General features: G+C 41.2%; 1 protein-coding gene across 1 annotated transcript in view; it reads left to right on the top strand.

Moving 5' to 3' along the window:
- Nucleotides 1–14,041, top strand: part of csgalnact1a (chondroitin sulfate N-acetylgalactosaminyltransferase 1a) — a 40,255-nt gene that overhangs the window by 11,126 nt on the left and 15,088 nt on the right. The window contains exons 2-4 of the mRNA XM_050053641.1: nt 3,334–4,608; nt 9,966–10,182; nt 12,181–12,282. Of these exons, the coding sequence (XP_049909598.1) occupies nt 3,792–4,608; nt 9,966–10,182; nt 12,181–12,282 (1,136 nt within the window). The 5' untranslated portion in view covers nt 3,334–3,791. The remainder of the gene's footprint in view (nt 1–3,333; nt 4,609–9,965; nt 10,183–12,180; nt 12,283–14,041) is intronic.

Below are 14,041 nucleotides of genomic sequence, written 5' to 3' on the forward strand. Positions count from 1 at the left end.
ACGAGGGCCGCTTGTGAACCATCCAAAGAAAACGATTAAACTGCCACCGCACCATTAAAGTGATGCGATATTTATGGACTCATATAATGACATCATGAGGATTTTGCTGTAATTGAAAGGATGATACTCCATCACAGCGGCCCTATTTTGCTCTCTCCAGCTCTCAATCAGCCACTTTCCCCCCCGAGAACCTTCTCCTCAAACATTTCCTTAGTCGGCAGTGGAGGTCCTGCTGGAGAGACGCCCTGCCTCTCCTGATTCAGCCGCCTGTTAGAGCACAGTCCAGTATTCACTCCTGCCACATACTAATCCTTTCATTAGGCTCGGCTTCAGGCAGCCCTGTCAAAGAGCTGACTGTGTGGGGAGTCAAGCAAGACCGAGACTGATACACAGAGATACATTTACAGATACGTACTGTAACTCAAACACTGAAACACCTCCCCACAAAAACATGTACTGTAGAGTATATGCATACTCAAGACTCACATTCACGCTTCCAAATATATCTGTGTCACTCACCTTTTCTGTACTGCTGTTGGATATGAGACAGCTTCTAGCCTCTTATATTTGTGGCTATGTTTGTTAATGATAATATTACAGTCAGCCTTTGGGCTCTTAAAATGAAGCAATGTCGACTCTTTTACCATCTTGAATTGATTTATTTGAAGGATTTTTAGAGGCCTGAGGAGATTAAAGTATTTCGCAAGACAAAAACAAAAGAAAGACAAACATAATGCTGTGAATCAGAAATATTATTATTATTTTTTATTCCCTTAAAGAGATACATCGACCATTTGGGAAATAAGTTTATTTGCTTTCTTGCTGAGAGTTGGATGAAGAGATTGATTCCACTCTCATGTCTTTGCAAGTCCTCCTTGGATGGTCCCATTTCTGGAGTTAGGAAGTCATTTTATCACCATGAGTGTCTATGAGCTTTTAAGTCGTAATGTGAAAAAAAGCTACAAAGATGTGTCCTATTTTATTGTTCAGTGTGTTTAATGTCCCAGTGAAGATTCATATTGCTATCCAAAAATGGTGAAAAGCTTTTTATTACAAAGTAATATTGTCCCAGACTTGTTTCTGCACCAGTTCATCCTTTAAAACCACTAAAATATTGCTTTATCTGACTTGTAATCAAGGATAATGCTAATAGATAACTTTTCTAATTAATCTAAGTCACTCTGCATTGACTAAAACTAATGGATACAACCTGATATACTATATTACAAATTAAAAGTGAGCAAAAATGTATTTGCAATACATGAATTAATAAAAGTTTCTCAATCTCAGCCAACATTTACTTTTGTCTGCGATGTATCTGTGTAATATGACATATGGTATGCAACTTGTATTTTGAATTTTCCAGTAGGGAACTAATTTTCCAAATACTCAGACACCACATGAATGCAGGGTAAACATGGAGCTAGAGGCTGGAGAGGGGTCATCCCTATGTTTCCCGGGTTCTATGTTCCTGCAAAAAAGCTTCTATGTTTCCCGCTTGGACATAGAACCCGGGAAACATAGAACCTTTTTTGTGTAAGTGGGGAACATAGTACCTTTTTTGCAGGGTTAAGTGGGGAACATAGAACCTGGGAAACATAGAACCCTGGAAACATAGGATGAACAGCTAGCATGGCTCTTTCAGAAGGGTAACAAAATCCCAAACTTTGTTTTTATGTTTATTTTTTTGTACGAATTCAACAAACAAGATTTAATGTATTCATTAGTGAGCTTTACGAGTTTTTGAAGGTGTACTTACTTTCCCCTGAACAGAGCCAGGCTAGCTGTTAACACCTGTTTCCATTCTTTATGCTAAGGTATGTTAACATGCAACTGGCTTTAGTCTTATATGCATAGTCATAGTTCAGCATTATGGGAAATACACTTATTTACTTTTTGGCTGAGAGTTATATAAAAATATTTGTACCACTCTTATATCTGTCCATTAAATCAAAGATTACAGCCAGGAAATGGTTAGCATAGCTCAGCAGCATAAAGACTGGAGACGGGTTAGTAGCTAGCACGCCTCTTTCTAAAGGTAACAAAATCCCAAACTTTGTTTTCACATTTAGTATATTACACAAATTAAACAAACAAGATATAAAGTGTGAATTAGTGAGCTTTAGAAGTTTTTGAAGGTATATTTTGTTTGCTCCGAACAGAGCCAGGCTAGCTGTTAACCCCTGTTTCCAGTCTTTATGCTAACGTATGTTGACATGCAACTGGCTTTAGTCTTATAGTTAAATTCAGCATTGTGAGAAATACACTTATTCACCTTTTTGCTGAGAGTTAGATGAAAATATTAGTACCACTCTCAAATTTGTCAATCAAAGGTTACAGCCAGGAGATGGTTAGCGTAGCTTAGCATAAAGACTGGAAACAGGTGAGCAGCTAGCATCCCTCTGTATGAAGGTAGCAAAATCCTTAACTTGTCATTTTACACTTATTTTTTTGTAAAAAATTAAGCAGACAAGATATGTGTTAATTGGGGAGCCTTAAATGTGTATTTTGTTACTTTTGGACAGAGCCAGGCTAGCTTTATACACGTTTCCAGTCTTTATGCTAAGCTATGCAAACATGTTACTGTCTTATATTTAAAGCAATAGTTCAGCATTTTGGGAAATACATTTATATTTACACTACAAATATTTGTTCTCTCATATCTGTCCATTTCATGAAAGGTTACAGCCAGGAGACAGTTTGGTTAGCTTAGCATAAAGACTGGAAACAGGAGTAAATAGCTACCCTGGCTCTGTCTGAAACTGAAAAATCTACCCATGTTGGGAGCCACTAATTTAGCCTTTGTATCAGTCATTCAGACTCCTCATATAAAATGCTTCATGATGGGTGTAATGGTTTTAAATACACAAGGATATAATTTTGGAAGAGATAATGTATCTCAAGAGATGCTGTGTTTAAGTAAATATAAATAAATAAATAGAGAGCTGTCTAGCTGTATGGCACATTAAGTCACCCACTATATATACACTGTGGGTATATTTAGATAGACGTATATGTCCCAGTTTTCTTCTGTATCCACAGAACACACGCTCACACTAGCACACTGTCATTTGTGCATTTTTAAGCACACACCCTTGCACCCTGCCTCATATTCTCACACATCAGTGACAACATTGTTTTCCAGAAGCTGCAGTCCTAAAGGAATGCTTAGTTTGGCGAAGGCAGTTAAACTAACATGTCAAAGTGGCCTGGCACATTTCTGATTTTTAAATGACACAGTAATGCTGTTGTGATGGAGGTCAAGATGTTAACATTAGCTGTCTCTCTGATGTCAAACCTCTCTGTCTCTCTTCTTTCTGTTTTCTCTGCTAGGAAAACAACATGAGTAAACCATCGCTCACTACGGAGGATTTGTTTTCTCATGAAATGTAGCATTTTTGCTCCACCCGTCACTCTGCTTCATTGCGGCTAATGTGAAGAGGACATTATGGACTGACTGTGGGAGTCAGTGAAGTGATGAGTCACATATGAGCGATAGATGATGTAACAATGTTGCTGACCATGGAGCTAATTGGACAAACAGAAAGGGAGAAAATGTTTTTTCTCATACATTCACTTTGCCAATGACAAAACAAGTTACAGTCTCAGGCAGTGGAGAGGCGATGACCTAATTCAGATGAAGTGACCTCATACTGATAAGTAGCCCGCCTCCTCACTGGGTGATGGAACACAATCACAAATGGACTCTTATCATCGAGGCTGGAGTGTGTGAGGTTACATGATATTTCTGTGTGTGTGAGTAGATGTCTAAATCAGAGGAGTGAGCTTTGATGCTACATGCAGCGATGTTGCGACGTGGACTGCTAGCTTGGGTCTCCCGTGTTGGAGGTGTGCTGGTGCTCCTGTGCTGCTCCCTGTCGCTCCTCTATGTGATGACCTGCAGTCCACCACACTCTGATGACCCTCCGCTGAGCCATGCTCTCCCCCACGCTGGACCCAACCACCCCAGCCTGGGGGGCACAGGGCCGGGGATTGGAGCAGGAGTAGGTGGGACAGGAGGAGCTCGAATTGGGGCTGCTCAGAGCGGTGGACCCCCAGGTGCTCAATCTTATCAGGTGCTCCTTCAAGAGCGCGAGGAGCAGCATCGCCTCCACATCTCCTCCTTGAAGAAGCAGATAGCTCAGCTCAAGGAGGCTTTGCAGGAGCGTAGCCAGCAGCTGAAAGGAGTGCAGGAGAGCCTGAAGAGAGCTGCTGGGGGACCAGCTGAGGGACAGGAAGCTGGGGCTGGGTCACAGGGAAATGGTTTCGGGGAGGCTCAGGGAGCCAAGAGCCAGCAGGCGGACCTCCAGGAGTTCCTGCGGAGCCAGCTGTCAAAGGCCGAGGTGACCGCAGGCACCAGGCTGCCCAGCGAGTACGCAGTGGTGCCCTTTGAGAGTTTCACCCTGCAGAGGGTGTACCAACTGGAGATGGGGCTGACTCGTCATCCCGAGGAGAAGCCTGTGAGGAAGGACAAGAGAGAGGCACTGGGGGAGGTGCTGGAGATGGCCCTGCACAGCCTCAACACGCCATCATCCCAGCAAGACAGCAGGAGTGCAGTGGAAAACACTCAAACAAGCAAAGTGTACACACCATCTGACTTCATAGAAGGTGAGAATATATCAAATATCAACCCTTTCTCCAGAAAATTATGTTTATATACAACTATGAAATGCAATTCTGCCTGAATTACATTTTCTGTTAACATAATGAGGGGATGTTAAATTATACACCATGCAAGTCTCAAAACATTGATCAGTTCAATTTTTACTGACAATGTGTTTAATTTTTTGCCACCCAAGTATCTGATCTTGCAATACAATAGTAGCTCACTGCAGCATTATTAAAGTTTTTTATGGTTATGTTTGTTAAGGTTAGAAAGAGAGATCGTGGCCTGGTTTAATGCAGGAAAAATAAATCCTCAATAACTTGAAGCAAGAGACATGATCCACAATCACTCCTAACGTTAAAGGAAAACTTCAACCCCCAAAAGACCATTTGTATATCAGTTACTCACCCCATATTATGTTGAATTTGTGAAGGAAACTTTGTTTTTCTCACATGCCTCCATGGCAAATAAAGAATCCAAAAACTAAGAAAATTCTTGATGAATTGGAGTAAAAGGGAACCACGGTTCACAGCAGCAAAACTACAAAAAAACATCTGTTTATAAACTCTCACACAACTCGTGCAGTATAATCCAAGTCTCATTTATCCAGTTGTATGCTCAGTACTTCTCAAACAGGTGCATTTTCACTAAAACCTTAGATTTAAAAAACTTCAGTATAAACAGTGCCATGCTTGCCCAGGCATGCTACTCATAAGTGTTTTGAATAGTAAGGTTAAATCGAAAATGCATATGTTTGGAAAGTACTGAGCATACAACTGAATAAATGAGACTTGGATTATACTGCACGAGTTGTGTGAGAGTTTGTAAATGGATGTATTGATTTAAACATGGACCCCTTTTACTCCAATTCATCAAGAATTTTCTCAGTTTTTGGATTTTTCGTTCACCAAGGAGGTATGGGAGAAAAACAAAGTTTTCTTCACAAATTCAAAGTAACACGGAGTGAGTAACTGATACACAAATGATCATTTGGTGGGTGACGTATTCCTTAAATACAGAAGAAAGTCCACAGTAACTTGAAGCATGAGGCATGTGTTTATTAACATTTAAGTGAAACCACGATTTCTCCATAATCTTAACCATCACAAGATGCCTCAGCCATTCAGAGTACGTTTTGTAAAATAAGGATGTGTGTGTTTATGGCAGCCTCACTCTGTGTCTGCCTTGTAGACAATAACGTAATATTTGTCACCACAACGTAACTGGGAAAACAAATTAGTACCATATAAATGTAATTTCCTGCAGACAAGGTTGCACTTTTTTTTTCTACATCCAAACACTATACTCTGCTTTCTTCTTTCAGCCCCGAGTCACTTTGATCTCTCTTTTTTTTTTGTGTGTGAATCCCTGGAAGGTCAGAAATATGTGTGTGTGTTTGTGTACAAGTACAGCCAGGATATCCTCCTAATTTGTTCTGCTCAGCTCTGATCACAACCACAGGAAATGAACTCAGATGCTGCTCATTCACAGTGGAGCATCTCTTCAAACGCTGTATTTTAGTTTGTGTGTATGTGTGTTCTGTGAAGGTCACCACGTTCAGTGTGTGAGTAGGTGGAGGTTTTTAAAGTGAGCAATAGGGGCACCTGGCTGGTAAGAAATGAGCCATAGGTCACTGGCGTATATATGGAGCTCGTGTGTGGCCCTTCTTAATCTAAGTGCGTGTTTATGCGACAGTGATTTTAATAGATGTGCATACATTTGTGCGTATCTGTGTGTAAACAGCCTCCACAATTCCTCAGCGAGACAGCAGGAGAGTGCAGCTAGCTTTTAATGAAATAGCGACTCCCTTCTGCTCATATTTTTTTGCACTTAATGCCCTTTAATGGACTCGGACATCGATTTTGAGCAAATCTTGAACAAGCAGCAATTTATCCAAGCTGCCAGCCAGACAAGTGAAAGGCAGTCTGGATGGCCAGACTGACAAAAGCATCTTCAGGGAGCTTTCAGGGCTGCATTGGCAAGCTAGTGAGCTGAAACTGCACACAAATAGAAGAGGTATGCAAAATGAACTTGCCCAGCTACTGAGTTCTGTCCTTAAAAAGGGACAGAACAGTACATTTAGACAGAGGGACAGAGACAGGAAGTGGAAGCATTTAGTCTAAATTGTTCAGCCTATTTACTAAATGAAAGCTTATCGTGTCCTCACAGGAAGCTGGCCAACTTAACAGGAAGGCCTTAATTCAAGCCGCTATCAGACTATAAATGGTTCCTCACAGACATCTTTCTGTTCTCCATCGTCTTTTTCTGACTTGCTCTTCACTTTCTTATTTATTTCTATCTCTCTGCTCTTTTTTTTATCATCCAAGCTCTCTCTGATGTCTATTTCCAGTGCTGTGTTTTCTTCCTCTTTCTCCCTCTCTCTTCCCTCTGGTCTTACTTCTTACTTTCTGTACGCCATTTCCCATTTTCTTTCCACCCCCACAGACCTCAGTAGGTCCATTTGCAAGTAATAATCCTTGTAATAGCAGAGTAATTGAAAAACAACTTCTCTCTGGAGGAACAAGCTGACGTAAGTCCTACAACAAGAAAATTGGTCTGGATGACCAGAATAGCCTCTCTCTGTCAGTGCATGTGTGTGTGTGTGTTACATGTGTATTATGTACAGTAATGGCTGTTTGCCCAGCAGCAGCAGAGTGCATGGACAGTGTCTCCTGTGGCCTCATATGCCCTCTTTCTGTCCCCAAATATACACACAGTATTAGTCTGTCACAAGCTGATGCTAAAAATGATGTTCCCCAAAAAAAAGTTGTTTATTTTGCAGAATTTTTTAAGATTAGATGTTTAAAATACTAACAGGGAAAAACATGATCTGTGGCTTTTAGAAACACAGAAATCCTCAGGGGATTTAAACAAAAGCCGCACCCTGGAGAAAACAAGAAAAACAAAATCACTGCGACAAAGAAACACACAGAGAAGCTACATGCACAGAAACTAAAATCTGACATTAACCCTCACTGTGGACAACAAATATACACTCAGATTGTTTATGCACTGGCTTACATGTACACTTTATCCTGCATTTATGCTCTATTCATACATGTTTGTGAGGTAATGTGTTAATATATAACTTAATACATCATATTATTTTCCAAAAGGCACTAAAAGTTCAGTTTATAGTAGCTGTTTATTCACAACTGCAAGATTTAAAGGAGTAGTTCAGCATTTTGTGAAATACACTTTCTTTCCAGGAGTGAGATGAGAAGATTGACACCATCCATCTAACTTTTGGCAAGAAAGCCAATAAGCAAATTCTTCTAAACATGCGTATATACTGAATATATCTTAGAAATAAGGGTTTTAAAAGGATTCCTCCTGAAGGGCGGAGGTTCTACCCCAGACCATTTGCCTCTGACAAACCCTTTTTTTAAAGAGAGAGGTTTTTTCAAGGGTTCTTTTTGAGACGACGAGTTCCCTAAAAGGTCCTTTTCATGCAAAGAACCCTTTTATGACAGAAGAGTTTTTCAAGGATAATTGAAAGCATGCGCGTTAAAAGATCCTCACCCTCAAATGTTTATCCATGTTTTAAATGGTAATTTAAAATGTAGATGTATTCCCTTAGTCAGTTCATTTTACTTGTGTTCTGCCTCAGTTGATATCTTTACCATCATTTAATAATAGTATTGCCTACCTGTATTGAACAGACATTATGTTAAGTCAGCATTCTGGTAGAGTTGAGATCCACTGCACCACTGAAACAGTAAAGGCTGTAGTGGTAGTAATTTCAAAAAATTTCTGCCCCCTAAAACGTGATTGTGAACCATGAGTGTTGTGGGTTGCACTGAACCACATCAACCCTGGCCCTTTAAAAGCCTCATGAGGCTCAAGGTTGCTGGATGTGGTTTCCTTGGCCCCAGGCTAACCTGTTGATTACTGGAATAAAAAAAGGTACTCAGAGCTCTAGATGTAACCCTTGGACTATAAAAGAGTATATGGCATAACCTCCTCAGTGGGTTCTAGATGAAACCCTTGCAATATAAAAGGGTTATTGGTGGAACCCCCTTTATTGGTTATTATTGGCACCCTTAGAAGGTGGAGCGGCCCCAGATAGAACCCTCAGACCCCTTTTCCACCAACATGGAACTGCTTCCTTTCCATTCCGTTCCTGCGCTTGAACTGTTCATAGCATTTCAACCAAAAGTAATGATTCAGAACCAGTAAAGCTGGTTTTCAGCCGAAACCAAAAATAGCAGGTTTTTCTTGACCTGAAGAATCTTCCGTGATGACATCAGTTGGCGTGTCATGTTCTACAGGTGGGAAAGAGATGATAGAGAAGGCAACAATGGAGAAGCTAAGTGAGAAATTGTCTCATTAATGGTTGGTCGATGCTTGTTGTTTGGGTAAAATCAAATGCCTGTAATAAGTGAACAGAAGTTTGCAGTTAAATAATGTAATATGAACTTTTTCTACTACTGTTTTCTTCCATTGTGCATCTTGCAACTCCTTCCATTAATTACACATCCTACATTACAATGGTTCCACTCAAAACTGGTGGAAACCCAGGCCGGTTGCTAGATAGCAGCAAGGTATCAAGAATGTTGAACAGAACCAGTTCAAGAACCAGAGCTAATTTGGTGGAAAAGGGGTAATAGAGGGTTCTGGGTGGAACCATTGCACCAAAGAAGGATTCTCTGTATAACCTCTCATAAAGGGTTCTGGATATAACCTTTTACAGATGGTTTTGTGTAGAGGTCCGTAGAGGAAAAGCTGATAGCCGATTAATCAGGATTTACTCAGTCACAGACTATGGACTTTTGCACTGGACCAGCTATTGACAAAATTTTTGTGACTACATATTAAAATGAAGACCAGAACACTTAGACACTCTCACTGCAGACAGAACCAGCTCTCTCTGGAGCTGTGCCCACTCTTCAAGCTCCTTTTTGCTCATTCTAACACAACCCTTCCCTCCAGCTCTGGTAGGTGATGTACGGCCCTTTGTTACTGGTGGAGGCTGCACAGTCATCATCCACTACTGGAGGCAATGTCCGCCAGTAACGATAGTTTGTAAAACGTCGTACTGGTGCAGATTAATCGGCCAAAACGATAAATCGGTCAACTTGTAATTCTAGGTTGCAACCCTTTATGTTAGGGTCTAGGTAAAACCCTCTGAACGAGCTCCAGTTGGAACCTTTATAAAAGGTTCTACCACAAACTTAGAAGTGTTCTCCTGTGAGGACAAGCCAAAGAACCCTGTGGTTCTAGTTAGCACCTTTATTACTTAAAGTGTGTTGTACATGAATACAGCCACTGATAGTCGCAGTAAAAACATGCACAGTCACAGGCACTGCATCTAAGTTTGCTTGGTCATGAGTTCATGTCTCTGTGTCTCACCCATCAGGTATCACCCGTACGGAGAAGGACAAAGGTACGCTGTACGAGCTGACCTTTAGAGGGGAGTCAAGTAATGAATTCAGACGCCTGGTCCTCTTTCGTCCCTTTGGACCGCTGATGAAGGTGAAAAATGAGAGGGTGGACACGGCCAGCGTCCCCATCAACATCATCGTCCCGCTGTCCAAACGCACAGACAAGTTCAAACACTTCATGCACAACTTCAGGTGAGACTCAGTAATTAAACCTTTTCTCAATTTTCGAATTCTTTATCCTGTTTCCACACACAATGTGACATAAACAGAGGCACCACAATGAATTATTCAAGACGGTGTGTTGTGTCACACGTAACTAATTCAGGAAAATGTGATACTGTGTTATTCAAACCCAGTTTCAATTCCAATTTTACATTTTAATTGGGGATCAGGCAGACAGCGTCAAGAAGCGGGCGAGATTAGAGGAAAGAAAATTAACATCAGAGGCTATTTTTTCCTCTCTTTTTTTTTTTAAGGAACATGTAATTAATATTTTTGAAACTGCACGTGTAGCGTTATCAGTTAATTTATTTTGGTGCTGGTAGGCATCATCAGAATGTAAATAAATCTAAGAGGTTTAAATGATTCACACAAGAGCATGAATAAAGATGGCCTCACAGATGCCAGCCCAGTTTTTATCAGTTACCACATGACCACAGGAAATGTAATTTCATACATATAAAATTTTAATGCACAGAGCTAATAAGCATCTCAAATACACCACATTATAACACAAATAGATCCAGGCTAGTATGTGTACGTGATAAAACCACGAAGGATTATTGATAAAGAAAAAAAGCAAAGCGGGCTTGTCTGAGCTCCGGAGTCCGTCACCATCAGTTGAGGAAACATCCTCCTTAATGTCTGTGATTTATTGGGCAGCTGCTGCTGCTTATCACAGCTCTTTTTACATGGTAAATCCTGCTTAGTAGCAGTGTTGCGGCCCATTAAAATGCCCCCCTGGGCAGACCAGCAGCAGTTGATATACAGCATGGCAAGAAGTGTACTTACTTGAAAGACTCGGCGAGTCGCTGAGCAAACACTTTACCCTCATCCATATTAAAGGTGCACCAGGAGAAATTGTGCGTGTGTGTGTACAGGAGGTGATAACGGTGAGTAACTGTGCATTTATCAAATATTCTTTATTCACAGTTAGACTGGAAAATAACAGCATTTATGATGCGCTGTGATATATTTCCCAAGTGCGGAATATAGAGATAAAATGGGAATTCGCACAAACAAGCTGCAAACATTTGCAGATGGGCACTCGCGTTTATAAAGAAAATACTGCTCTCACTGCATAATGAAATAATTCTGTTTTTTTTCTACTTTGTGGTCCCAGCGACAAAATGAAGAATGCCTCATCAGATCCCAGAAAAAAAACCCATTTACTTCTAATAATGCCAGCATTTAAAGATTGCCTTTAACACAACAGAATCCACAATGACAGTAAAATCATTTTATTTATGACTACTCAGTATCCTCTGCATGTAATTAGTCATCTTTAAGCATTTTGTGTTTGTCTAGTGGTGTTTTGTGAGACATTTCTCCCCATAAGCTTCTGGGGAAAACTCTGACAACTGTGTGTGTGTGTGTGTGTGTGTGTGTGTGTGTGTGTGTACGGTGGGAGACGAGGTGAATTATCTTCAGCATGTGCGTGATATATTTGACATTTCTCCATCAAAGTGCCTGCAGGCATCTACCACCTGGTCTCTCTTTTACTCACGTACAATCTCCCCCCTGTGTTTGAACGTGGTGTCAGAATTAGGAGAGTGAGTTTTATAGCTGAGAATGAAGATTATCTTCATTAGCAATTAAATTGTCTGTAAATTATTTTATTTTTTTTTTGATTAATTAATTAATCCTTTAGTCTTTAAATGTCAGGACATGGTGAAATAAGAGCGTTGTTTTGTCCAGCTAACCCAAAGAGATCAAATTTGCAGAGAAGAGCAGTAAATCATCACATTTGAGATCTGAAACCAGCAAATGCTTGTTATTTTCTCTTGATGAATGATTTAAACGATCTTTTATCTGAGTTGTTGTCAGACTAATCATTTCACACTTGATAAATAAAATCTCTAAACCAAGGCCTTCTTTTGAAAACCTCTCATGTAATCTTCCTTCCTGCTCCGCTTGAGTACGCTTTCATCCATAATGTCCCTTCCTGTGTGTCTTTGTGCGTATGTACAGGGAAGTCTGTGTGCGTCAGGACGGCCGGGTCCATCTGACAGTGGTGTATTTTGGGAAAGAGCAGATGAGCGAAGTCCGCAGCACTCTGGAGAACACATCCAGGTGGGTTGGAAGCACAGCCAAGATCAGATCTTTGAATTAGAGGCCAAACACAGAATATGGAAGGCAATTTATGTAATGAAATGAACGATGCCGCAGTCATGCTCCCGCTCTCAGAAGCAGATGCTGTAAAAACATTTTTTCCCACTCATACATCAGAAACCTCTTCACATTTTCTAATCTGTCGGTCTCTTTCATGACACACACAAAACACACACACACACACACACACACACACACACACACACACACACCTCCTGGCTCGGCGTCCTGCCACAGCCAGTCATCTGTCTGATGAATAATGGAGCAGCGCGCCACCCACGCTGAGGAGCTGAGAGCCACCAGCCAACACAGATAAATTACAACATGCCTGTGATCATCCCTGACTCATGTTAAACCTCTCACACGGACCCCTCGACACCCACACCTCTGGAGATGATCGCTGCTGGCTGTTTAGAAGTCAGATCCACTGTGGATTGAGCCTCAGATTCCCTGAGGGGGTTGCTATGGTGATGCTTGTCGATTTTCCAGGCCTGAAGGTTTTTGTGCGGCCTTGATACAGTCGGACTATCTCCAGTATCACACAGCGTCTCTCTTTGTCCCTCAGTGTCTCTGCCTGCTGCTGTCGCTGTGGGGGGGGGGCTGTAAAGGAAAAAAAATTTAGCATCAAATATTGTTGAAGTGAAAAAGAAGGCAAACTCAGAAAAGAAGAACATAGAAACATACAACAAACTGTATTGATTTTAGCGTGGAAGAAATCTTAAAAGAGTGATTGAGAAGGTTTGTGAGAGAAGCACACTGAATGAGAAACAGTTGGAGCAGGAGAAGGTGGAGGTACAGTCACTGTTGGATAAAGTACACTGTCCTGGCTGCAGTTCTGCCTTAAACCCTTTTAGGCTTTTTGTATTCTTCTCACAGCCGAACAATGCATTCATCAGTTATGCAGCGGCTTATCTGGGTGAGAATCGGTGGCTGTAATCAACTCTTTTCTTTTATCTGGCTTTCAGACTGTGGTTGAAATGATCATCACTGGAAGACCATTATCCAGGCAGACACACACATATACAGTATGGGCACTGATACAATCACAGACTGCATATAGGCTCACAGAGGAAGATGCATGCGCGCAAGTGCAATTGGGCTGCAACTGAAGATTATTTTCTTTACTGCGTTATGTAAAAAAAATAAATATAGGTCCAGTATGTAAGATTTAGGTGAATGTAGTGGCGTCTATTGGTGAGGACTGCAGATTGCAACCAGCTGAAACTCCTCCAGGTTAAGACTCCTTCAGTGTCCATTGTTCAGGAGGTTTTTACCGCCGCGTTATCCGCAGAGCTCTCTTTCTCCAAAACACAAAACAAAACAAACTCAGTGATTTTAAAGTGGTAAAAACACTGAATAAAGCACTTTCACATTCAAAAATCAGTGTTTTTCTGACACTATTCATTGCAGAGGGGCTGCTGACTACTGCAGCTGACTTGAAAATGTGAATGGCCCTATCTAGAGCAAGGAAAAAGTTGGAAAATGTCTCGTGGGCAGACGTGGAGTAGTGAGGAGGTACAGGCGCTTACCCCAAGCCTGCCTAAATTTGATGTTGCTCCATTGTTTTTGTGGTGACCAAGCCGGCTGAAGGGGATGGATTTCCGTTTTCGGTCCTGGCCAATCGATGAGTCGGGTTTTCTTCTTCCTGGTCAGTGGTCGTTTCGGGCAATATCGCCCCCAAATGAGCAGGCGGTTTGGTCCGTTTTAAAAAATGCAGTGT

Source organism: Epinephelus moara, chromosome 9 (genome assembly GCF_006386435.1).
Source record: "Epinephelus moara isolate mb chromosome 9, YSFRI_EMoa_1.0, whole genome shotgun sequence".
Classification (NCBI taxonomy): Eukaryota; Metazoa; Chordata; class Actinopteri; order Perciformes; family Serranidae; genus Epinephelus; species Epinephelus moara.